At 42.1% G+C, this 26,209-nt stretch overlaps 1 protein-coding gene across 1 annotated transcript in view; it reads right to left on the bottom strand.

Annotated features, from left to right (window-relative positions):
- Positions 1-26,209, bottom strand: part of hcn4 (hyperpolarization activated cyclic nucleotide-gated potassium channel 4) — a 98,796-nt gene that overhangs the window by 22,247 nt on the left and 50,340 nt on the right. Inside the window, exons 3-4 of the mRNA XM_006628884.3 lie at positions 14,291-14,452; positions 12,254-12,472 (exon numbers count right to left, since the gene is read on the bottom strand). Of these exons, the coding sequence (XP_006628947.2) occupies positions 12,254-12,472; positions 14,291-14,452 (381 nt within the window). The remainder of the gene's footprint in view (positions 1-12,253; positions 12,473-14,290; positions 14,453-26,209) is intronic.

The raw sequence follows: 26,209 nt of genomic DNA, 5'->3' as shown, positions 1-26,209 counted from the left end.
ACAAAAGTCATAGAAGCTTCTCTTTATTTGTAAACATAAAACAGAGCATCTTGGATTCATTTCCCAGTGAATTTGTAAATCAGGTGCTTAATGTGGTCACCATGGAGTTTAAAACAAAAGTTTAGGAGGGAAGACAACAGTTAAATTCAATGCAACTCAGCTATTAGTAATTCATAATCACTCCTGTTGTTATTTCCTCACTTAAAATATCATAAATACTATACGTGATCCCCTTCTCTCCCTCACATACTGTACATCTTCTGCATCCAACCTCCACCCCGCCTCCCCCTCTGCAGCTGCCCCTTGGTCACTCCTCACTCCACAGGGCAGCCCCAGCCTCCTCGTCCTCTGGCCAGGAGCTCAGCCCTCAGCTAAGCAGGTTAAGCCAAATTTACTGTAACAAAAACACTCCATAAACCTTCCAATATGCTTAATTCCTGGGTTTTATTCCTAGTGATTCAACTACAATGCACGTCAGATCAAAATAACATCTAAATTCATGAAGAAGCAAAGCTACAACAGGACTCAGCAACACTCCAGAATCCTGTATCAATGGTACCTGAGACCAGAATAGAGAAGCCTATAGGATTGAAACAGAATACTGTAAACTTTAAAAACAATGCCTACCAATGATTTAAAAGAGTTTATTTTATCCCTTTTCTGTATTTTCGAAGTCCCAATTGAAATGAAGCTAAGATAAGATTACTAGGACAAAGCCTGATGTGTTGCAGCAAGAGCTAACTGCAAATGAACAGCAGAGATGGTTAACAATGAAAGGAAGAGATGGCAGAGATATCAAGGCAGAAAGAGAGCGTAGGATGAAAAACTGTTCCCAAGTTCAACAGATAGGCTGGACACAAAAGGGCCATCCCGCCTGCTAATCACTGCCTTCTGGAACTGCTTCAGAATCACCTTCACATAAGGAGGAATGTCTGCCTTATTTCCCATCTGCAGCTCTGTAATGGCCATGACATAGATCCCGTTATGAGCCGTAGTGATTGTCTCGACCAATCAAAATAGTGAAAAACAATCTATTTTTCAAATAATTGGCAATGGGCAACTGCTAATCTAAGCAGCTCACTGTTCCAGACACCTTTGAGCATGGCCTTCAGCCAAGTATGGAGTTCTTGGAAGGCAGACCACAGCCAGTTCAGACAGCAGGCCAATATACAGCAGGTTGCTATACTTTGAATATTTTAGAGCACAATAACATTAGATAGGAAACCTTACAAATGAGACCTTTGGGCTCATCTAGCTCAGATGTTTTTTTTTAATCAAAAGCACTACTAGTATGCTATTTCTGTGCCTACACATCTGGAGATAGATTATCTTTACGTATTAAAAAAATCTGCAACAGTATTACATGTCAAGCAAAGAAGGAAAAGCCAAGCTTACAGCAGCCAGAAACTGCCATTCTGAGCTGGTTTCCCGCGCTCCTGACACTGGATACTGTCTTTCAGACACACTCTGACTGCACTGGGAGGCTCCGTGTTGCCCCCCCCCAGGCCCGGGAGTGCTGAGGGAGGGGGCACGTGCGCACGAGGAGAGGTTAGAGTTGGTGTTGGATTTTTTTAATGTGTCAATTAAAGTATTATTCATTTAAAAAAACTCCCGTTTGTTGTGGTCCCTAGCTATTCCCGTATAAAAAGCTCATATGAAGAATGTCCAACATGTTGGTGACAGATTTGTCCCTGCTGTAATGTACCCACACTGTCCTGAGTTATCTCTTCTCCTTCTGACTATTTTATTTCGTGAAACTGTTCTTTTTATTTCTTATTTTCTTATTTATAGGTGTGTCCTCATAAATTGTTTCTTTGCTGGTCATTTCCCAAATCGTTTTTGGCAGGAGTTCTGCTGATTAAGGAAAATAACATTGTACAAACTCCTGGGCCGAGCGAATTGAAACAAAAGGATGGTTAGGAAAGAGAGAAGGCTGTTTCACCCATCTTATAGAGAGTATAAGATGGGTGAAACAGCTGCCACCTGTAGGAACACCAACAGGAGCAACACGACTAGCTGCCCAGACTTAAAAACTATAAAAAAGTTTGCATCTTCCTCTTACCTCTTCAAAGCAGTGGACAGATAGAGGACTTGTGAAGAGATTCTTAAATAGAATCAATAGCCTAAAATACGGTACATATTGCCAGACAGGAAACAAGAATGTACTGTAACTGAATACAAAAATGTGAAAATACACTTTCTCTTGCTCGAGAATTTCTTGGAAGAATTAGAAACCTGTCTGACCAAAATTATTTCTAGTACAACACAAGAAATCTTGCAATGGTTGCAAAAAGAAAGTTTAAAGCCTTTAAAGTCTTTAAAGCCTTTTCTATTAATACATCAACCCTCCTTAACCTTTTAAAATATTTGTAATACTAAAAAAAATAACAATATAAAATACATGCTTAGGTCTTTTATATATTTGGGTATTTATAGACAGTAACAACATAAAACAATCAAAGATTAAGAATGATGTCAGAAACAGTTAGATCACAATACTCGTTTTGCTTATGAATGCTACTTACAGTACGACTCCTGACCTAGAGTGTTCCAGCATTTAAAAATGCTGTATTCAGATTGTACGCTACAGAAGCAACAGTTTCCCTTTCAAAACTCCGCAGGGCTCAAAGATATCAAGAATGTCAGCCCTCTGGATTGAGCTGCACCTTTGAGCCATAAAGGATCTTCTAAGAAGACTAAACAGGAAGTCATATAAACATTTGCTTACTTGCTTTCTTGTTTCTCTCTCATCCTTTCAGCTGTGTCATTAAAGTACAGTACTTCCCTGTCATCAAACTTGTACCTCATTCTCACTCGACACGCAAGCACCTACTGCAATTTCAGAACTAGCTAGTGAGTCAATCAGCCACCTGCTGTACAACACACATTGAATATTGCTTGTAAGCCAACAGCTGGCAAACTCTGCAAGCTGTGTTTTTGAACAAACTGCTGATGGAAAGTGCACCCAGGCCGTGAGAGATGAAGTCTTTCCAAATAACAGTCACGGTCAAAATCAAAAACCTTCAACGCAGCAAGTTAACTGCTCCTTGTCCCCTGCAGCGATGCCCTGCAGTACAGCCTCATGATCAAGGGTACGCTGTGCTTTGAGATGGTCGGTTTAAAGGAAAGTGCTTCATCATGTGAATGGTGTAAAAGAGACAAATAAAAGTGAGATTCCTCTACACATTAGATCCAAGCCCATGTAAAATCAAAACTCTGACCCACCTGCTGGGCACCAATTCCAGCCTCTGTTGCTGGACAGTGGGTTACTGGATGTCCTGGGCTTCTGCCACTGAGTGTCAGGTTTGCAATGTTCAGTTGGCCGCTGGTGGAAGCTCCAGTTTAATCCTGGCTTGAGCACTTGTTCGAGGAAATGAACTTAATTACTGGTCAGGTCAGGACCTGTTACCTTGCCAGTGCTGGTTTTGCTCAGACATGTGTCCACTTGTGTACAGAGATGTCAGCAGGGAACAGGAATCAAATAAGGTTTGTTGCTCTGTCTTGGCTGATAACAGCACATCTCTCTGGACAGGCACGATTTCCAGGTAAGTCTGCACCAATGAAGAGTGCTGAAACGCACACACAGGCTCACACAGGGGCCCAGACAGACAGGGGTCCTGTCTGCTGCGGTCACTGTCATCACAGCCAGCCACACATGCTAATGATGCCCCTGACTGCAACACACGCAGTTCCAGATTCAGGCTTCTCAGCTGTGCACCATGCATGTGCTGGGTGATTTTCCAGGCACTGAGGCAGGGGCAGTTAAACAGCCATGTAAAGAACACTGGCAGGTGAAAGCATAGGGACGCTGTGGCAGGCTCTGTGACATGGGCCGTGCATTACAGGCACTGTTAGGTTAACCAGCTGGCAGGATGGCTAGAACAAAACAACCGAATTAAACAGACTGGAAGAGAATGGAAACGGACAGATGCCAGTGTAGGATTATATTCCAATATGACAGTTTACAGCAGTTCACTGTCCAGTATTCCGGACAAGTTAATTTATACAGCAGAACCAAAAATAATAATCTGCCCACATGAAGGTACAGTATTGGTTCACAAACGTTCTTAAAATGTTCATTATCAACACATCCTTATATTTCCATTAACCTGAATAATGAAAACACTCATTTAGGAAACATGGGACTTGCACTGATCACCTCCATTATCAAGAAATCTTTTTTTTGTCTATTTAATAATTGTCTAGATCCGCAAAGAAAAAATATATTTTCTGCAAAATATAGACAACTGAAATAAATTAAATCAGCATAAAACTTTCAGATATTTATCCACCAGGCAATTGCTAGAGAAATTGTAAAACCTTGTTAATCTCTGATCAAGGAACCTGTGAAAAATGCTTGGTTCTACGATAATAAACTGTGAACACTCCCCAAACACATGCTGTGTGGCTTCTTCTGGGCTGTTGAACCGTGTGGATGGACGTCAGATTGAAGCTACAATTTTAAAATGGGTCTTATAAATTCACATTTGATTTAGAAAGGTGTATTTCCAGATTGGCAGAACTGTCACGATTAAGATTGGACTGGTTTTAGTTTCACACACAAAGAAAGCATTGCACAAACACTCTGGGATCTTTCAGAAATGACTACTGAATTTGTGACTGAGAGTCCAGTGAATGAATAACCTATGATTACTATTAAATACATTCCCCAGGCAGGGGTGACATATTACTGTACGCAACGGGAATTTCCGTCTTACATAATTTCTCTTAAAGGACTGTTCATTCTTGGCTGAAACCCAGAAGCTCTGAAGAAGTAAAACCATCAGCAACATTAAGCAGGTAATCACATCTCCATTGTGAACAGTGGAGTAATATCCCATCACACTGTGACAGCGAAGGTGCTTGGGTTGATATATTACAGAATGAGCAGTGAAATATGAATCAGAGGGCACGAGAGAAAACTACATGGATGTGCATGGAGGCACCTCTTTACCCCAGTGTGTGCTCGCATGTTTTTTTACAGCACCACACAGCCTGGTGCTACAGTCTGTCACTGTTGCTTCCTTCAGCTTCTCTTTCGCTTGATCATGCCTGAAATAACAGAACAATGTATTTCCCAGTGGAGAAGCCAGCCACTTAATTATGCTGTATTTTTTTAACATAAGCTTTCTTTCCTTTTCTCCTTTGGAATGGTGTCAGACTGAGAATGCGCAGTCTAAGCGTACAGTGGCCTGTGGCTGTAATGCCAGATTTCACTGCAGACTGACTGCAGCGCTGCCACTGCATGTGAGAGTCTGTCAGTATGAAGGTAGGTAGGTAGGTCCCTTTCCAGGCCATAAAGGTCTTTGGGGGGATGGGGGGAAAGGGCCACCATTTTTCTCAACCATCTGACACTGGAGGTGGAGGTGATGTGGTCACCATCACTCTCCAGCCAGCCTATTACCCGCAGAAGGATGAACCCCCAGTACTGGCACTCATTTGGAAAGCAGGCTGAGTGGACCTGGGAGCAGTCTGGAAGGAATTAGAGCAAGCCCCATCGCTTACCCCTACCTGGGATTGAACCTGGAGCTTCCGGTCAGGAGCTTGACACTGGAGCAGTTTCTAAAACCTAATGAAGAGTACAACAGCCTCATCTGTAAGGGGTTACTGATGACACTACAATTTAGCACCCAAGTAATCTTAACATTAACATAACCCTAATCTTAACATTACCCACCACTAACCTCTTCAAATGCTTTAGCTGCTAATGGCTGTCAATGTTTTCAGCTGTAAAACATGAGGAAACACTAAAAAAAGACAAAACAGTGATTGGATATTTAGAAATATCTCTGTCTTGGGTAATGTGACTCTTTACACATGAAAACCTTCAGCTTAATTTTGAAAACGTTGAAGTCCAGGAGCCTTCCTAGCCATTAATTCAAAATAAAAGGTATCGTTCTGAAACTTCACAAAATGTGCATTAGTCCTCTTCATAATAAAGAAACACTATTTCTGAGGGAGGAGCGAAATACCACCCCTCAGGTCCAGCTGCTGCAGGATACTTCCCTGTATACAGCCTCCTTCCCCCAGTCCTGCGACAGACACTCCTCCCTCACCCCCTCACCTCTCACTGTGACACAAAGTCCTTTAATTTAACTCATGTGACAAAGTGCATCAAGATTAATCACTCATATACAGTAACTACCGATTACACCCAAGTGATTTGCTGTGTATTGCAAATCACTGAGGCCCTCTTTAGTGGCCTCTAGTGGCAGACCAGTGGAAATGTCACCCCCTGCCCCAGTATTATATAGTTCAGAGAAGAGTGGCCCGAGTCATTCCTGACATCAAAGACCACACACATACAGACCACAGGGACAGAACGTTTATCTCTATCAGAGAAAACAAGCCACTGTCATTTGTTTGAAGTTTTCAAAATGCTCAAAGGTGTTGAAAAGTAAACCCTACGCTTACTTGAGGCTCTACTACGAAATGAGGACCTGGGATCACAAGCGCGAAGAAGAGATCGATCAGGAAGGGGAAACAGAAGGCACGTCTTCGCCAGAAGTGCGGCAGATTTCTTAACGACCGTGAGCATCAGCTGAAGTTGAAACTCAAAGCTCTTTGCTCACCGACGCTTCTGAAAACAAAGTCTCAGGAGCAAGTCTGGCAAAAAAATTGGAAGCACTCAAAAAGTTTTTCATAAAGAAATAAGTTTTGCAGGATTGGGCCGGGAGTCTAATCACCTTTAGGATTCACATTAATTATGCCCAGAGAACCTGTGCATAATTGCTCAGTTACATTCTTACCAATATAACTATCCTAACGCCAAGCTGCTAGTGCAATTTGTAGCTTGCGTGTCACAACTTGCAGCTGACAAATGCGTCTGCTGGGGATCCCTCTGTCAGGAAATCAGCTTCTGATTTGTAATGCGTCTGACAATGAGTCTGCTACGTATCCACTGCCTCATAGAGGTGATGAAGTACAATATCTTTCTTTGAAATACAAAAGGATCTACACTACAGCTTTCTCTCATGCCTCCACAAACAGTTCAAACAAGATGCTGTCATGCAGATAATTTCAGTTTTTGCCTGCTCTGGATATGCACCTATTGCCCAGTATCGAATGGTGCATATGAACAATCACTTTATTATTATTTTTTCAAACCTTTACCTACAGTGTAACAATATGCTCCTTAGCAGGCAGTGGAAAAAGGCAGTAACCATTGATTGTCACAAAGCGTCTTTCAGGACCCTATGCAACGGCAGAATCCAGAGGGGAGCGAGACAAACACGGGGAAAAAGACTAGGAAAGGGGCTGGAAGAAGAACAGGGGGGCGTGACCGAGGCAATCTAGTCCGAAAGGGAGTCCGTAAGAAAATCCAGAGAAAGCAAAAGTCCAGAGCCGGGTGGTCCATTCAAGACAAAGACATGACAGAAGTTAAAAGCCAGAGCGGGGTCTGGCGGGGGGTCGGGGGAATAAAAGGGGTAACGGAGCCAGGCGCTCCAAGCCCCGGACCCAGATGGTCAGGACGCCGTTGTGAAGCCGATGCCGTCGAGCCTCTCCTGGACTCGCTGGTAGGCAGGCTTCCGGGCGTCCGTCTTCCAAAGCTGAGCCCAGATTGGTGGGAGTGTCTGGCTTTTATAGGAAGGGGGCTGGAACCGGAGGCAGGTGCAGGAAATCAAAGATAAACAAGGGAGAGCCGGAGAGTCTTTAAGAGGAGGGGCCTAGGATCGTGACATTGATGGCTTTCTACTGTAGTATAACAATAAAAATATCGCTCTGTCATTTTTATGTAAATTGCTGTTCTTGTTAAACCATTGCCAATTCAGGACTGTTGACTTGCTTGTGACAGACACAGCATTTATCACACTTAGGCACATTGTGAGAAATGTCTTCTCTCACAGCAGATTATAGCCTGGGCTTTCTGATAATAATTTTTAGTCTGACTTTGTTATTATTGTTTGCCGAGTTTCTTTTTTTATTGGCGGAGAATTGTTTTTACAGATTACACTTCACCTTAAGGAGATCCTGTCTGAGATCAACTGTACAAAATACTAATCCATTTATTGCCTAAAAATAGTCCTTCAAAATAAACCCTTCATTCTGTTAACCAGTTCGGTCCTTTATTTATTTCAACAATTAGTCTGCCTGCTCTGTTTTTTATTGATATGAATAGGTTTTTATTCTAATTTGGATTCAATAATAACTTTAGGGATAGTGTAGGGATAATTAATCCAGTAGCAACTAAGTATATCCCTGGGGTGTCAGCTTTACTATTACAAATGTTGTAGTATTTATTGTGTGTGCTGCTTGTATTTTGCATTTTCTTTTGTTTTAGTTTGTTTCTCCTTCCTGCTCAGAGTCTTTACACATTAGTCCACAGCAAAATCTGGGTGCAATATGTCACATGACAAGTCATCACTGACAATTGAAAATGCCGGAGGCCTGCAGGGGCTTCTGTCTTTTTTTCCAGTCGAATCTACTCTAAACCAAATGTTCTAATCAATATTGATTGATTGTAAACATTGATTCTTATTTTAGGACCTAAAATAAATATGAGGTAGACAAAGATGGTTTAAACACCCACAAAATACCATTCCTCTTATAGCCTTATCACCAAATAGCACACTTTCTGAAAACAAACAATGAAAAGAGCTTAAATATCTTTCATTTCAAGGATCTTAGGATCAGAAACCATAAACAGCTCTTGATTTCAACATCCCCTGGTTTCTCCTAACTGCAATCCTAACTCATACACAAAGTAATAATTCTTTCTTAATCACAAATATGGAAATCAGTAACCTCTAACTGCACAACTCATTAAACCCAGAAGGCTGTGATATACTGTAAATAGAGGGCTGTGGGAGGCAATTTCAGATGAAAACCTTACTTTCAAAAAACAATCGCCTCTGTAGTCTAATCCCTTTTAAACACCCTCGTCACTCAGTCTTTCATGCTGGTACACAGCATCTGTCCATCAGGTCTGCACAGGCTTTTGCCTACACTGCCACTCAGCCTGCCCTGACCAGGACTCAGAGGAGCAGGAAGGCTGGTCCAGGTCAATAGTGGGGTGAGGAAGAATGAGATATCCACTGCCAGAGGTGCTCATGAGCTGCTTCTAAATGGAATTCAAACTCTCACTGTACAGTGTGTTATGAGAATTCGGGCTGTGCACACACCCCTCAAGTATCTTTCTAGTCAGGAGTTTCCTCCATATGACATTAGAGTATGAACATGGAAACCTACAGACACTGCATTGCCCTCGTGGAGTCTGGAACAGCGCCCAGTCTGTCCCCATTTGGAGAAGCAGAGCAGGCTCTGTGGCATGGTGTCTCTTTCCGTTGAGTTCAGAAGGGCTGCAATTTCTTTTCTGACCTGGGATCTCTGAAAAGGTGTCCACTTAAAAAAAAAAAACATCTGTACGTACTTTACCCCTGTGGGCTTTGCCCTCATGCAATTATCATACTGTATATTCTACAGCCATCAGACCTTCTCTATAACTACCGTAGTGCCTGATGGGAACTGTCCCTCTTCCTAGCCATTGTGAGGGAATTGTGGTTCTATTTTTCCCAGGAACAATGAAAAGATAAGATCACTTTATTGGCCATATACGATTTCTTGTATTAGGAATTTGTCTGTTCACATACCCCAGCTTGCTCTCTATGAGACACACAGGCACACAGATGGGGAGAGAGAAGCCTAGGGTCATAGCACAGGGTGAGCCATTTATACAGTGTCCATGGAGCAGTTGGGGTTAAGGGCCTTGCTCAGGGGCCCAACAGAGTAGGATTCCTCTGCCGGCTGCGGGGTACGAACTGGCAACCTTCCAGCCACAGGCGTAGATCCTTAGCCACAGAGCCACAGCTCTGCCCCCTCAGCACTCAAACCAAGCCAAGGTCACGCGACTCTTCAGGGGACGACTATCCTGCTGTGCACCATGGGTTCCAAGAGCAGGAGCTGGAATTGGCAGGTGGGCTCTGAGGGCCTGTGAGCAACAGTGCTGGAGAATGGAGCTGCACAGTTTGCAGCCCATTGTTTCTCGCCACTCCCCTGAGAGGCTCCTGCAGGGAAAGGTCAAGCCCCCACCTCAGACAAGAGCAAGTGGCTTGTCACCTCCAGGTCCCTACTCTCCTCCAGAGGGGAAACACAGCGAAACAGCTTGGATGAATTGTGCCATTTCAACAATGAATAGAAAATTATATTGACATTTGAAAATACAAGCAGCCAAAGATGAGTATAAAAACATTTGACTTATATTGAAATACAGGCATGAAGAGTGAAGAAACTGTGGGGGTCTGAAATATATTAAAATATATTTCAAATAGTTAGATGGTTAAATTTGTTTAAACATACAGTACATGTACAGTATTATACCAGAGATTTTTAAACAGTGTACTATATGACTGGCATCCTGGCCAGGCTTCAGTTCTGCCTTGTTCCTTGTGCTCTGGGTGGATTTCTGATATGATACTGTATACATATATTCAATACATTTACAGTATAAGTAACATACTTTCAAGACATGTTTCTTAAACATGCCTTTTTTAGTAGATGAACAGCTGTGATATAAACTATTAGACCAGCGAAGGAGTCAACCTGCCGTCTAAGTGCTATTGGCCAAGTCAAACTGGGAAAATAAATCTTTGCAAGCTCTAGTCAGGCTGCTGTTATATGGAGTGTCTTTGCAAGGCACACTGAATCCCCAGGGCACTGACCTACAGAGCTCATGGTCCAGGGAACAGACTGGGAGCAGGAAACAGCTGGCAGACCTGCTTGGCACAGCCATTCCCTGAAAGCAGGGCAGCAGACAACACTGGCTTTTTAAACAACTGTAATATGATTAGCAGATCTGATCTGATCTTTTTTGTGTTGTTTATCCAACTGGTTTTAAAGGCAAATTCAAGTTTATTGCAACAAACCCTCACAGATTAAGAGACAGCATTACCTTCTCGCTTTCAATGGCACAAGAGTATAAAAGGAGGCACTGATCAATATTTCCATGTCAAGCTTTCCCTACTCCAAACCTCCACTTCCTGATCTTCCTCAGTCTGAAAGCTAAGGTTCTTGATTCAGCCAAGAACGGTGTCAGAGACGGTGTCAGAGACTAGAGATGGTGACAGTGCGATAGACAAACCTCTATGTGGGCTGGGCTTCCAGTACCTTTTTGCATCAGTTTCAAGGTTCTTTGGTGGATATAAAGTTGAAGCTCTGACCGGCTTGGCTCCATGGATGGTTTTGCTAACACTACACCCTACCTGTGGTCTGTGTCTGAAGACTTCAGTGGTCTGACCAATGACCTATGGTGGAACTGAAAACAATGCAAGGTCATTACTGTATGAAGTACCCTAGTGAGGCAAGTCCTTCCTATTTAACACCAGAGAATTTCGTGTCATCTTTTGAGGTGACATTTTCACAGTGCTTTTAGCTCTGTTTTTGTCCACGTAAGCTTGGGCTGTATAATACTGTAGTACTTATGACCCTGCAGGATCATTCTCAGTTACGAGAGGTATTGCATCTGTTAATTGCATTTTTGTTAGACATCTTTCTTCTATGATTAGCTCCTATTTACATTTGGCAGTATATCCAAAAAGGACTTGATTTAGTAGTCCATATATTTTAGCAAGGCGTCTTCCTGAGAAAGCCGTTTTTAATGCAGATTGTTTTTAGTGATGAGGTAAGAAGCTGGCACTTTTATGGTGCTATTCAGGGGTAATGGCTTGCAATCCACACAGATCAGCACAATGGTCAAGCACTGTGATTGCTTTGCTGCAAGAGGATCAAAGAATTGTTTCCGTACTATCAGTATTTTAAAAGGAGCAGTTCACCAGGGCTGAGAGATTTTCTTTCCCAGTGGGCTCCTGTCTTTGTTGGGGGAAATCCGGAGTGCAAAAACACGAGGCAGCTTAGCAGCACAGCTCATTAACACCAAACCAGCCACGTCCTACTAGGATTTGACAGAGAGGGAGATGCGGCTTGCTTGGGCAGCTGTCAGAGACTCCTTTAGTTGAGATAGGAAATATTTTTGTTTTTCTGAGCTGAGAACGTAGGAAAAAGAAAGTCGACTGACTTAAAATGGAGAAACAAGCATGTCTCTATTCATTAGCTGTTATACTGTATTTTATGTCGAATCACAGAATGACAACAGCAGAGAAGACCTTTGCTCCCTCTGTAGCCCAGACAGTGATCGTTCACCTGACTTCAGTGAAAGCTGCAGCACTGTTATTTGAGATACAGACGGAAAGCCAATGCGTATAAAAATGCACCGCCTCTCCCCAGCCCTCCCACCTGTCTCCGCGGGTCAGGGGCTCACCTTTTCCTGGTACTGCCGCCGGGAGGAGTCGAGCGACTGGATGAGCGCGGTGGCGTGGCCGATGAACATGGCGTAGCAGGTGGCGCCCACGATCATGCTCAGCATGGTGAGCCACACGTCGGTCATGCCCACAGGGGCCTGCTGCCCGTAACCAATGCACAGCATGTGGCTCATGGCTTTGAACAGGGCGTAGGAGTACTGCTGGCCCCAGGTGTCATTCTGTGAGGGAGACACACATTGACAACATAAATACAAGGTGGCATAAACTTTCGAGATGCTGTTCCGCAAAAACATCACATATCTTATAACAGGGCCAGAATGTTCAGATTATAAATATCATGTGATTCAGACCTTTGGGTGACATTCACTGCTTCAATCCTCTTCTGTTCTCCTTAAATACTCTATGGTCCTCATTAGGCCTAATAAGGTATGATGGAGCAAATTGAAAAAGGAACGTCAAATGTTGGTAGGACACAAGCAGGTTAGAAATAAGAAAATGGAATGCAGGGGGTATCTTTTCCTGAAATGAACTATTGTGCACTTTCTGAGCTCCTTTGGGTAATGCCTGCTGAACAGAGATGGAATAACAATAAAGTGTGATGTGAAGCGACATGTTTAAATCTGTCTGGGGTAGATTTCCCAAAGAACACAAAATCAAATAAAGCCAATTAGTTTGTCTCTGCAAAAGCAAAACATGACAGAACCCCTCACAAAACACACACAGACACTAATGTATTAGCACATAGGCACTAACGGTTTAGCACGTAGCCATTTCATACTGTATATACTGTACATACACGTGCACAGATGAGATGCTCCCGGAAGCAAATTCATCACATGCTTGGGGTGACTTGTTCCTGTATGACCACCCACCTGGAAGATGTGTGGCAGTCATTACGTGCCAGCAACTGCAATACACAGCCAATCACCTGGAGAAGTGATGGTTACTTCACCAATTGAAATAAGAGAGAAAGGAGTAGAATTTAACCTGGAAACCAGGGCTGACACCCATATTCAAAAAAATAATGCCGACGTATATTTAATGACAATGTAGTCAGGACCTTGGTTTAATGTCTTAACCAAATGTGGTTAAAAAAGGTGGTAACACTGCTGTCAATGCTGTAGATATTGCTTAGAATGAAGTGAAAATAAACCAAAGAAGGTGTCCAGGTGATGTAGTCAGTAAGAACACAGAGAGACACATAGAAAGAGTTCAGTTTGTGAGACTGAGTTAATGCCTTGAACTAAGTTGTACTAAGAAAATGTGCCAGTATTGGAAATTATTGGAAATTAATTTGGTAGAACATTTAAGGGTTAAACTTTGGACTTCAAAACAGATGTTATAAAAATTGTGTGTCATCACCTTTCAGGGGCTTTTAAACTATTTGCTTTCATGGGGCAATTATCTTCTATGAAATACATCACAAACTCATAACACTTGACATTACACTGTTGGGGCAGTTGTAACTTAGCCTGGAAAGAAGTCAGGTGGTGAAACTTTGTACCCCATATCCTCTGCGTTTTCATGGAGAAAGTGGGTCAAAAGTTCATTGTCTATTAATTTAATAAGTATAATATCAAACGCAGGAATGTCTAAAAGAAGATTAACAATTGGTATTTAGCATTTTTTGCAAAATGCAGAAAAGTGAAGAAGCAAAGAAAAACTATGTTCCACCCGTCTTCATGATCAATTTGATTTTGCTTAATCACTGAAAATTTCAAAGGCTGTCCTTTTCCCTTTTAATTGGAGCTGGTTATAAGGACAAGTCTACTGTTCTCTGTTAGTATTCACTGGCACTGGAGAAAAAGCTCACCGCACCTTATCTGAGCTTTCTGCATTTTCCTTCAATTGGGAACTGAAATTAGATGACATTGTTAAATTAGAATTGGGACAATGGCATCATTGCAAATTTGGCAGTGGATCACTGACTTCAGCATTGTTTGAATGAACATTGATCCAGGTTCTGCAGCAAGGACTGGGACCAGATGGGAACTGAGGTGCCTCTCAGCTCCGGGCAGCGCGGAGCTCGTACTCACCACCATCTTGTTTTTGGCGACCCAGCAGTCGCTGGGGAAGTCTTGCAGCATGGGCACCAGAAACTGCAGGCAGCCGTCCCAGTGGCACAGCAGCAGCATCATCCCAATCAGGTTGACAATGCGCACCACAGCGCTGGCCAGGTCATAGGTCATGTGGAAGATCTGTGGGTGCAAGAGAAAGCATCTGACTGTATCTTACTGCTTCTTACCACATCTTACAGTCTTTCCTCATCGGCAAGCCTGTTGGCCCATTGGAAGCCCATTGGCTTTTTCTCCACTCTATCTTTAGATCAGCTTCTCGTGGCAAGTTCCTGTATGGCAGAGCTTCTGCTTCAGTTTCTTAGACTGCACTTTCAGAGCCTGTGAGATTCTCTCCAGGATTTGGGCAATTTCTGGACCTTGTTCAGCTTTCATATGAAATTGCTGGATTTTTAAAGTCCGAACGCTAAATTGCAACCAATACAAAAGACACACAAAAGGGGGGGGGGGGAGCTCCAATCTAAAAAAGGCTAAAGGGACAACTGGTCAAAGCGAGCAACTCCCAACTCCAGCTGCCCCAGGTTTTGCGAAAGGAATTTGCAATCCAGTCATGCTTCTTTCCAGAAGACCAGATTCTGGAGTACAAACAACTGAGGCTTAAGAGTATTGCAGTCTGGGCTGCACGTCACAACATTTTTGGCTGCAGTTAGACCCGAGAACAAAAGGCACCATGCCTGAAGGTTGAGAGTGCAGCCACTTGTGAATCATCTCTGAGCAGCAGCAGCTGAGGCTCAGCAGCACAGCAAGGTTACATCTGAAAGCACGTTAGTCACATATCCCCAAAACGAGTGGGCAGGGACCTCAGAGCAGCTAGAACGGAGAGTGTTAGTGACGCTCTTCGTCTGGAGCCACCGATATGGTGGCATTGCACACGTTCTGTGTGCCCGTTTAAAGTGGATTAGCTGGTGCATTAAGATTTGAGAGGAACGGGAAGTTTTGTCCCAGTCAGGACTACTGTTCATCCTGCTGGTCCAGTTCTGTATTGCATGTAAACAGAGTGGGAGCCGGCAGGAGACTGACTGGACACAAGAGAACAGTCATACAGAGAAGAGACTAGACCCCTTTCAGTGACTGTAGCAACAACTAGATCAGTCCTGTAACACCTTTTAAATACAAAGGGCACTTTACCTCCAAACTTAAACTTAAATCAAGTTAAATTTCTCTAGGCATTTTGGTGAATTTAAGATAATGAAAATGAAGAATAGTACATTACAGTGTACTCAGTTATATAATAGAATTATAAACTCTGTTATATATTAGAAATCCTTCTATTTGTAAGAGCTAAATGCACTCTAATCTTATTCAGAACCTTCACTTTATGAATGCTGACGATTTATGGGGGAATGCTTAATACACATATATGTAAACACTAAAGACTTCTTCTGGAAATGAATGTGGGATGGAAAAAGAGTTGTTTTAGTATGAAATTATATTTGGGCTTCTGTGTGTCAATAAGAGTGATTCTCATATTTTGCCTACTATAAATACACTGTGTCAACGGTTTTAACAATAAAGACTGTGGTAACAGACAGCTCTGTTAGATCGCTGATTGGATCTGCATACACATTGCACAGGGTACAGATCATTTTGATACGTTAATGGCCAAAAACTGAAATTTCCATAGGCAGTGTCGTTACAGGACATCAAACATCTTCTCTGCAACTAGCTACAGTACAACACATTTTTATATGTAGGGCCCCCTAGAGACAGAGTACACAAAGATGCTACTGGTCTAGGAGCATGAATAGTTCTTGCAAACCAAAAGCAACAGGAGGTATTGTATAGGGCAGAAAACCTGTCAGTGAGGGGAAACTAGTTCCATTAGATGAAAGAGCTTGTGGAATCTGAAGAGGCTACAGAGAAGGAAACTGACTTTCCTCCAATTTGAGCTGTGCCTGAGCCTGTCAAGCAATCAGCAGGCAAGCAGTCAGTGAGTTTGCAATGATGGAGCTCATCTGAAGGGAGACATGCTTGTCTTTTGGGACAGAAAACAAAAACACCCTCTTTTTTCATAGTGGAAGATTTCTCCTGAGACATGAGAAGTAATTCCACCTTCTATGAAGATCAATAAAACGTGCAGAAGTCACTTACAGAACTTAATCATCTGAAGTGCAGCAGCCATATCACTTTCAAACGCACAACTGGCATCCCACTGAAGCTCAGCAGGTGTAAACCTGGTCAGTACTTGGATGGGAGACCTCCTGGGAAAAACTAAGGTTGCTCCTGGAAGAGGTGTTAGTAAGGCCAGCAGGGGGCGCTCACCCTGTGGTCTATGTGGGTCCTAATGCCTCAGTATAGTGACGGGGACACTATACTGTAAACAGGCGCCATCCTTTGGATGAGACATAAAACCGAGGTCCTGGCTCTCTGTGGTCATTAAAAATCCCAGGGCGTTTCTCGAAAAAAGTAGGGGTGTAACCCTGGTGTCCTGGCCAAAATTCCCATTTGCCCTTACCAATGATGGCCTCCTAATAATCCCCATCTATGAATTGGCTTCATTACTCTGCTCTCCTCCCCACTGATAGCTGATGTGTGGTGAGAGTTCTGGCGCACTATGGCTGCCATCGCATTATCCAGGTGGGGCTGCACACTGGTGGCGGTGGAGGGGATCCCCATTACCTGTAAAGCACTTTGAATGGAGTGTCTATATATATATAAGTGTATAAGTGTAAGCAATTATTATTATTATTATTATTAAACTGGTTTCACATCTGAAAGAGTTTTTGTTTTGTAGGAATCCTACAAATGTTCTGAGGAATAAGAGCATTAGGATATACACCTCTGCAGAGAAATGCACATCACATTACCCAGCCTCCTTTTCTTCCTGTTCATAGGTTTCACAGACTAACCATGCAGAAATTGTCATGCAAATACTTGAAATGCAGCAAATCATAGGCATTGTGCTACTTTTAACAAAAATTCAGGACACGTGAAATAAAGTTTTTGATGTCCCTGGACAACTGTATTAAACTTTTGAACTCCTCAGAAACACAGCTATTCTGGGCTGACCAGAATAATTAAATGCAAATCTTAAGACTGTGTTGAAAATATCAAATAAGAGAATCAGTTTTAAAATGCATTGAGTTCAGTTGATGCCAGATTTTCACATTGCATGTTTTTTTTTTTACATTTTTAGTTCATTAATATCAACTGACTGAACGTAGCATGGCTGTAAATCCAAAAGCAATCTGATTGCATTTTTTAAATTAGCTATATTTAACATCTGAAAGGTGACTTGTTAAGAAAGGTGCCCGAAATTGTATTATCTGCGCAACCTACAGTTATTAAAACTGCAAACTGGAAGTGATAAAAAAACTGTAAAAAACATCCTCATAAAGATCAAAGAGCATTTTATTGTCCATATACAATTTATTGTATTAGGAATTTGTCTTTTCACATACCCTAGCTTGCCCTCCATGAGACTCACAGACAAGGAGAGAAGCTTGGGGTCAGAGCACAGGGTCAGTCATTTATACAGCACCCGTGGAGCAGCTGGGGTTAAGGGCCTTGCTCAGGGGCCCAATGGAGTAGGAATCCTTTGCAGGATTTGAACTGGCAACCTTCCAGCCACAGGCACAGATCTTTAGCCACAGAGCCACCCCCCATTTTACAAAAATGTCTTTATACAATGTGTAGAAATATGTATTGCAACTTTCTGTTTTTTACAGTTTTCCTCTATTTTACTCTGGTTATAGTTTGCCGCTATTGCGTTTAAGTGCAATTGACTAAAATAATACAACAATTGGCCATGATAAATTCTCGTAAGAGCAGTGCAGAATAAAATACCATCTAAAAGTACTGTACATAAGATAAGATCACATTATTGGCCAAATACTGTACAATTTCTTGCATTAGGAATTTGTCTTTTCACATACCGCAGCTTGCTCTCCATGAGACACACAGATAGGGAGAGAAGCTTGGAGTCAGTGTGCAGGGTCAGCTATTGTACAGCGCCCCTGGAGCAGTTGGGGTGAAGGGCCTTGCTCAGGAGCCAAACAGAATAGGCTCCAGTAGTAGTTCCGGCCACAGGCGCAGATCCTTAGCCACAGAGCCACCACTTAGTGCCTTTAATGAGGAACTGGACGCTTTATAAATGTAACTACCAGATACTAACTCAAGCAAACACGTTTTAGGTGGAGATTTGGGAGGGAGTCACGTTAATCAGGTGGCTGGAATTGGAAAGATCTGAACTCTGAGGATGTCCAAGCAGTCAGAGCCCTGGGAGGACAGCTTGGTCAGGAGTGGGGAGTGTTCGGAGCTTTAGCAAGGACAAAGGAACACAACCGTTTCACACTTTACACATCAGTTAAAGAATTTATAACTAATGCAAAATAGTATGGTTATTAATGCAGAGTTTATGAGACAATAAATATGATGTTTGGTCCTACTTTTGGTAAGTCAATGTCTTGCTGCGGTTTTTAGCTAAAAATGTTTAATGACTGAAGGTTTAATAGACCAATAAGCTGAGAATTACAGTAGTTAATGCAGAATGCCACAAAAAAGTGATCCAATGATAGATTCACGCACCACCTAGCAGAAAGGAAAGAGGAATCTGACACTCAGCCCAGAAAGGAGATGTAATTAACATTGTCAAGGATCCATCAAAGTCTCCATATGTCTCGCACTTATTACAGTTATAAACATTTTCTGTCCTAAATCATTATTTTCAGCCTATTGTACAACAGCAGAGTGAAAGCATGGTACATTAGTGTAAAATACAGTGGAAGTCAGCAATTACCTTCAACCACATATTAAACCTCATTAACAATTAGGCCATTCTCTCCTCAGAGAGCATGTGGGCAACACAGCACAGAGAAGATTAATCCAGGGGAGCTCAGCACATACTTACACACTGCAAACAAGTGTTACTTTATGCAACAGAGGCTCTTTAAATGACCTCTGTTGAGATCTTTCATTAACCCTCATCATTTACTTTTTATTATAAAAAGTCCATTGTTTATTTTTATATATAATTTGTAGTTGTAATTATCATTGTTAATTTAATCACTATTTTGATGGCTTGTATTTTCGCCTCGCCTGTGGTCCAGCAGTATTGTCCGTGTCTGTTTGTTCCACCATGCTACATCAAGAATACAGAACCTGCCTCACCTCTGGAGTAAATGAAGTCTTACCTGTCCATCAAGCAGAGGTGGGGGTGGAGCTTAGGGCATTTGACCTGGGCACTCACGGAGTCACAGTTATTATTGCTCTTGATAGCCTAACTGTGTCTGTGTGTTGTTGCACAGCTGGGTAACAGCAGGCCTGTTTTTGAAACTCCTAGCAGGAAAATGTCTGGGTGACTTTTCCTAATTTTTTTGTATTTACTTTTAGTTAATGTTTGAATGTTTTTTCCTTGCAGAGGAGCACTTCCAGTAAATTGACAATCTGTGCTCTATTTCTTCATCTGGCCTATATTTTTATAACTTTTGCAACCCCCCTTAGACACACCTTGTCTTAAGAATTTCACAGAAGTATTGATAGTGTAGTGTGGTTACTGAATAAGAAATTATCACTCCTGTCTTTAAAGCAAGAGTTTTTTTTGGGTTATGTTGCATTGCATAGATTGAAAGAGGGTTTTCCACAAAAAAGAAAAGCGCTATATAAGTGTAAGCAATTATCATTATTATATGAGACATATTAACTTCTAAACTACATATTGCAGCTTTGCTAAATTGATTACTGTTGTTTATTTATTAGATTTTGATCATAGCAGTTAAGCAATGATATACTGTATACATAGGCTTATTTTGTATTCATAAGACTTGTTTCCATGTGATTGTTAAGTCAGTGTATTCAATTATAATTCCAAATTCCTTTCCTTATCTGTCTTAATGCTGCTACTAGTGCTAAAGTTCGATGGTCATCAACATGCAAGAACCTGATATTACTTTTTCAAAACATATTTGTAGCTGTCCTGATCCTGTTTATTTATTAAAATTAGAACAACTCCTCATACTCTACAGTATATTTTGGTACTCAAAAGCAATTTTAAGTAGTAAGTGATTTACAGTCACTTTGTTTTACACTGTTGTGGCAATGTCTGCTGGTGTCGCCAAGTTCGCTTGACCAAATTGTCATACGCCTGTTGAAAAATGCCTCAACAGATCCACACCACACAGCGACCATACAGTTTCCTTAAGGCCACTTTACTGTATCTGACAACATTCCTTGTAGAACTTGCATCGATACATTACATCATTCTATTCTCACATTCAAAGTACAAAATCTTTCCGATGTTATCTCAACATTATTTGATTAGTTGGGCTTAAATTATTCAACTGAGAATTCATTGCCTGATCACAAAACACTGGAATTTAGAATTATATGTAAATAATACTTTTAATCAGCATACAAGGATTCAACTCCTCATCTTGCTTCTGTGTGGTTTAGTGGGACAGCTGCCATATTCCAAATCTGCAATGAAATGTGTAATAAGACAACACAAAAAGGAAGGAGGATCAGCTTGTAGTGATCTGAGGGTTTTAATTTACTGTAACAATTAGAAATTTAAAATTTCTAATTTTTTGAATCAAACATAATAATTTAGTCTCACACACGAATTCCAAATACAGTATATAATACATAATTTATTTACACCAAAAACATACATAACAAACAACAAACACCATAGAATATATTTCTATAACAAAATGCTGGTGTGATACAAAAAGCTGATTGTTCAATGAAAAATTACAAAGGGAAGAGTTAAGAACTTCAGAGTTAAAATACTGTAGATCAACTATAATAAGTATTATGGTCCGTCTTGTAGGTTTTATCAGTCTGATATATTCACATTCATATTCTCAAATACAAGTAAATATGCATTTACTGTCATGAACTAAACAATCAAATATATGTTTGGAGTACTAGTTTAACTTTCAAGAATTATAATGTGAATAAAGAAGTTTTATTCTCAAAGAACTGTTGGACAAATGTGCTTAATAAGGTCAGAATTACTGCTGAGAAGAAGGAGCTGGGCTGGGTTAGTTTGTTGCTGAACTTGGCAGCTGCTTACTCTGTGCAGGCAGTGTCCAGTCCACACAGGAAAGGGAGGAGAGTTTTGCCTAGTGTGAGGGCAGCTCTGCAAGGAAGTAGTTTTGTGTTGACTTCAGTTTTTAAATGTAGTATTTAAAGCTGTTTGTACACAGTTATTTTCTTGTAGTAAGACAATAAGGTAGACAGATGGGAGAACTTGCTTTGTCCCAGCTATAGCCTGGTTCTGAATATGCTCAGATATTCAGGATGTTGACAAAAAGAGTCCAGTTGTCTTATTTCATTGATCAGGTGAAAATAACTAATAAAAAAATTAGTAACAGTTTTGAGAGCGGATTTCACAACTGGTGAGTGGTTGAGGGTGTTATCAGGTATAGTCCTGGTACCCACCCTTCAAGTTCTTCATTAGTAAATCTTCCTTTGGATGATGGACAGTGCCCTCTGAACCATTTTCCTGGGAGAAAACAGACTACAGACTTGATTGAGCCAATTTGCACTGTAAATCACTAGATTGTACAGCATTGGATACAGCCTCTTATCAGTTGGGTCCCTTATACTGTAGCTGTGTTCCTCTGCTTTTACCCAGAGGTCTAAGCTGCTTGTCAAAATAATGCAAAGATTATTCAAAATCTTCAATGACGTTTGTAACGAACGATCGGGAGGGATGACAACAGCTAAGTTCAATCAGACTCACCTGTAAGTAATTTGCAATCACTCCTGAAGTCATTTCCTAATTTTTCTCTTTGGTGCAGTTTCTCACTTTGCAAAGGATACTCATATTTGCTGCTCCAATGAATAGTCTTTTTTGATCCAGCCCTGGAATCTACCTGCGTCCACAAGTGTTCAGTCAACTGCTTTGGTATCTCAATCACTGGCTTTTCAGCCTTAACCAGCCTCATCTACAGGTCTCTTTTCAAGTTCCACGCCTTTTTTGATGACTGAGATCTGCGTTGTCTTCCCGTCATTTTCAAAACACCCAGCATCTGTCACGATCGTCTTCCCTCCTCTAGAGGGCGCTCCTACCCATTTGTATTCCGGTTACTTTAAGATCCTACACCTGTGTCTCATTTCCTTTTCCACTATTTAAGCCTGGCGGCTCTGCTATTCTGGGCTCAGTTTTGGAAAACGGACACCCGGAGGCCCGCCTAGCATCAAGTCGCCCCACGTCCGTGGCTTGAGAGCATAGGCTTCAGAATGATGTCCTGACCAGCTGAGTCCAGGGCTCGGAGCTCCTTGCTCCGTTATGGTTTTACCCTCTATGCTCCTGGATCCCTTTTCCCTGTGTTCATCTGGATGAATCTCCCGGTACCTGGACCTTGGACTGCAGCCTGATTTCCCATGTTGGACTTCCTTCTGGACTAGTTTGCTACGCCCCCCCCGAGCACTGGATCATTGCCGTCATGCCCCCCCTGTCGGTCATCCCGTCCTGATCCTCTCCATGTCTTCCCTTTTGTCCGTCTCCGGATTATACTGTCTGCATAGGGTCTTTACTACGCATTTCACTGGAGTCAGGACCTGCTCCCATGACAGCATCACAACCATTCTCCTGTTAAACCACGCTGTTTCTCCTGGTAAAACCAGGTGGCTCTGGTCAAATACAAACTCGCTGTGATGTTCGCAAATCCTGTCTCATCCATTCTGAAACCTTTCCTGCTATTATCAACTGGACTGTAGCAGAACATGGCGAAACTCCATTAACATGAAGTTCAGTTTATGAAATGCATATAAGAGAGTTGTTTTCTTTTTATCTATCAAAGATACTGTATACAATAAACAAGTCCTTCCTGTAAACGTCTACAGTACATCTCCCAAGAATGTCACCAAAAACACTCCAGTCCAGTCCAGTTCAAAGACCTGAGCTGCCAATGACCTGCTGAGCTTTTCCTCACATTATTTTTTGTTGCATTTCTTGTACTGTGCTCCAGACAACATGCAGGAAAGTGGGGAAAAAAGAAATACTCCTTCACATTCGCCTCTAGTGTTATTCTTGCATCTGTCGCCTTCATTTGCTGTGTGGACTGTGCGTCGAATAACAGGTAAGTAAGAGATCCAGCGATGACGTCATTCAGCACACCGTCAGCCTATTTTAATTCATTCTGCTTCCTCTTGATTCCTTTATTGTCCTGTCCAGACTCTGTCCTCTGAATCTCAGGCCTCACCCTGTATTCTTTCCTAAATGTTCTTAATTTAATCTGGCCTTGTCTGTTGCACGCTCTTCTGCCCAGCATCCAATTCAGTCCTTGGTTCCTCCCTCTCTACCCCTGCTGCTCCTAATGACATCTCTTCGACTCCAGGTCTATCTGGTGTCCTACCTCTGGCTTAGTCAGCTGCTGTCCTGTGGTAACCCTCCCTAGTTTTAGTCTCTATACCAGGCCCTGGATTCATTCATAGCAAATGGTTCCTGTTCTGCCGTTGGTTAACCTACTTTTATTAGTGTAGCTTCAAGCTACTGTGGCTTCTGGGCCAGTGCAGTGCCTTCTCAATTACAGTATTACAGTCCAGAACTGGTGCCCATACTCAATAATACACCCAGCTGCTCGGAGGTTGGCATCCATTGGGCCAGGAACCCAGAGGTTTATTTTGTTATCCTATCCACAGTGCCCACACTGTCAAACACTCAATATGTTATATATAATCATGTGTGATTACCCCATCAGTAGTCTTTATTTTACATCTTCTCACACTCACTTCATATGTGTGATTCTTACACCATTCCTTCTTTGCAATTTGAAGTAAAACTGGCTGTGTTGATTATTCTAGCAAACTGGAACTGATTGTTTCTTTTTTTATGATGAGTGTTCTTTACGTAGTGTTTTTTGTACCCTTTTAGCGTTATTACTTAAAGACCAGCTCCTCCAGTCCTCGGGGCTCATCATTAGGGTAAGATGTCGCGAGGCCCGTCTAGCACCAGGAAACCCTACGTCCGTCTCCTGAGGGCATAGGCCTCATCCCCGACACCTCCCGCTTCCTGAGCCCGGGGTCTGGAGGATCTCGTCCCGTCACCCTTGGACCTCCATGTTTTGTTCGTCCGTGTGCTCCCCCCTCCCGGGGATTTTAACTTTGTTGCGTCCCAGGATGGATTCCTTGTTGATGGACTCTCGGACTGTGTTTTGACCTGCCCTTGGACCCATCTGGATTTGGATGCCGTTTTGTCTTTCCCGTTCACTGTTTCACGGACTGTCACCATTATTTTGTGCACTATTAAACCCTTGTGTGTTCCCTTTTACCACGCCTCCTGTTTTCTCCAGCTCTTACCGCATCGCATAGGGTCTTCTACAAGATCTGACACGGATTTCAGTCCGTGTTCGTGACAGTCACAGGTGTTGTCAAGATTTGCTGCTGAGCAAATTGTTCCTCCCAGACTGAAACCACCTCCTCAGAAGCTCATCAATGCATTCCCGTCTCATGGTCATCTTATGCCTATCTCGCTTCCATTACAGAACACAGCTCTCACGTTCTCCATGTTTCCATAATTCTGCTTTGATGTTTTGGGGTGCCGCTTGGTTCTTTTTGGGGGGCCCTTGACCCTTGTACTATGGCCAGGAGGTTATCCCTTAGCCAAGCAGGTTAAGCCAAAGTCTGACTAAAACACTCCATGATCCTTTTACTTAATTTATTTAATTAAGTACACTGAATTCTTGGGTGTTGATATTTGTAGTGAAATAACACTTAATTCTAAGAGTAATAATACAGTATGCTTTGCAGCTCCAAGCTTAAAGTAGAAGTGTTACACCTTAATAGCTCCCAGTCTTTGGTTTCCACAGGGACTGATGACTTTTACAAGAGGAGCTTGATTCCGCCCGGCAGCACCTTGATCCAGTACAGCAGGCCCTCTCAGCCACCTGCAACCTGGCAGCTTGTGCCCGTTACTTGCCAGGACAACCAGTGTTGAATCCTAGAGCCTAATTTCTGTATACTGTAGATCATTCTCTAGTTAAGTTCTGATCTTCTTACATGTAATGGATCAGCCAGAGCCAAAATTGAAACTCGGTGTATCTTACACTTAATCACTGAGTCCAAACGCTGTCTTCATTTCTCTATTGAAATGTAAAGGAATGCCTTACAATGAGAAAATCCAAAAAGGCCTGTCTTTGCTGTTCCTCAGATGTGTGGAAGAATGTATAAAACATTCTTTAGAAATCAATGGGAATTTCTCTTGGCTTTGTGCAGAAACCTAATGTGATGTCTTCAATTACAGAGGAAGGCGGAGTGCTGAGGATAAGCCCGTAATTATTCCATGAGATTCTAAAGGGGTGCCTGTGTTATTGTTGAAATGGGCAGGTATTTGTTTTTTTATAACTAAATCTGTAACAATGCCTCTACTGTTTCTCAGACAGTTCAATGGATGACTGTTATAGCCCACATTTGTGTCTAATGTGTGGAAAGTGATAAATGCATTGGGTTGCTAGACACCAAAATTAATTTAAAATAGACCAGAAACTACTTCCACCACATACATTGATGTCTGAACCCTTCCCAGTATCGACCAGTTGGGCAATTTAGCAACCGTGCCATCTTTAAATCTAATCTCATCATATCCCAACTGCAAAATGAGATAGGAGCAAACTGACTCTTGGACACAAGGCCTCTAAGGAAGAAAAGGTCTCTGCTGGTTGGGTTGTGATGTTGGTGGAGCAAAAGGTGGCACTCTTTTCCCGAGACAGAAATCTTAGTGTTAGACATTTTGTGAATTCAGGCCCAAAATAAATATGCGTTTGTCACAATGTATGCACAAACACTTTGAAGAGAAATTATCCAGTCAGTGCATCACTTGAGGAGGAAGGCAAAGCTATCCTGGGTGATTGAGCCCCAAGAGAACACAGACAGTTATTCATTTCAATAAAGAGGCTCAGAGCATTTCAAAGCCTTAAATAGCCTTATCAAGAC

The sequence above is a fragment of the Lepisosteus oculatus genome, chromosome 5 (genome assembly GCF_040954835.1).
Source record: "Lepisosteus oculatus isolate fLepOcu1 chromosome 5, fLepOcu1.hap2, whole genome shotgun sequence".
In the NCBI taxonomy this organism is placed as follows: Eukaryota; Metazoa; Chordata; class Actinopteri; order Semionotiformes; family Lepisosteidae; genus Lepisosteus; species Lepisosteus oculatus.
The sequence above is the reverse complement of the archived record's forward strand: the minus strand, read 5'-3'. Positions and strand labels throughout refer to the sequence as shown.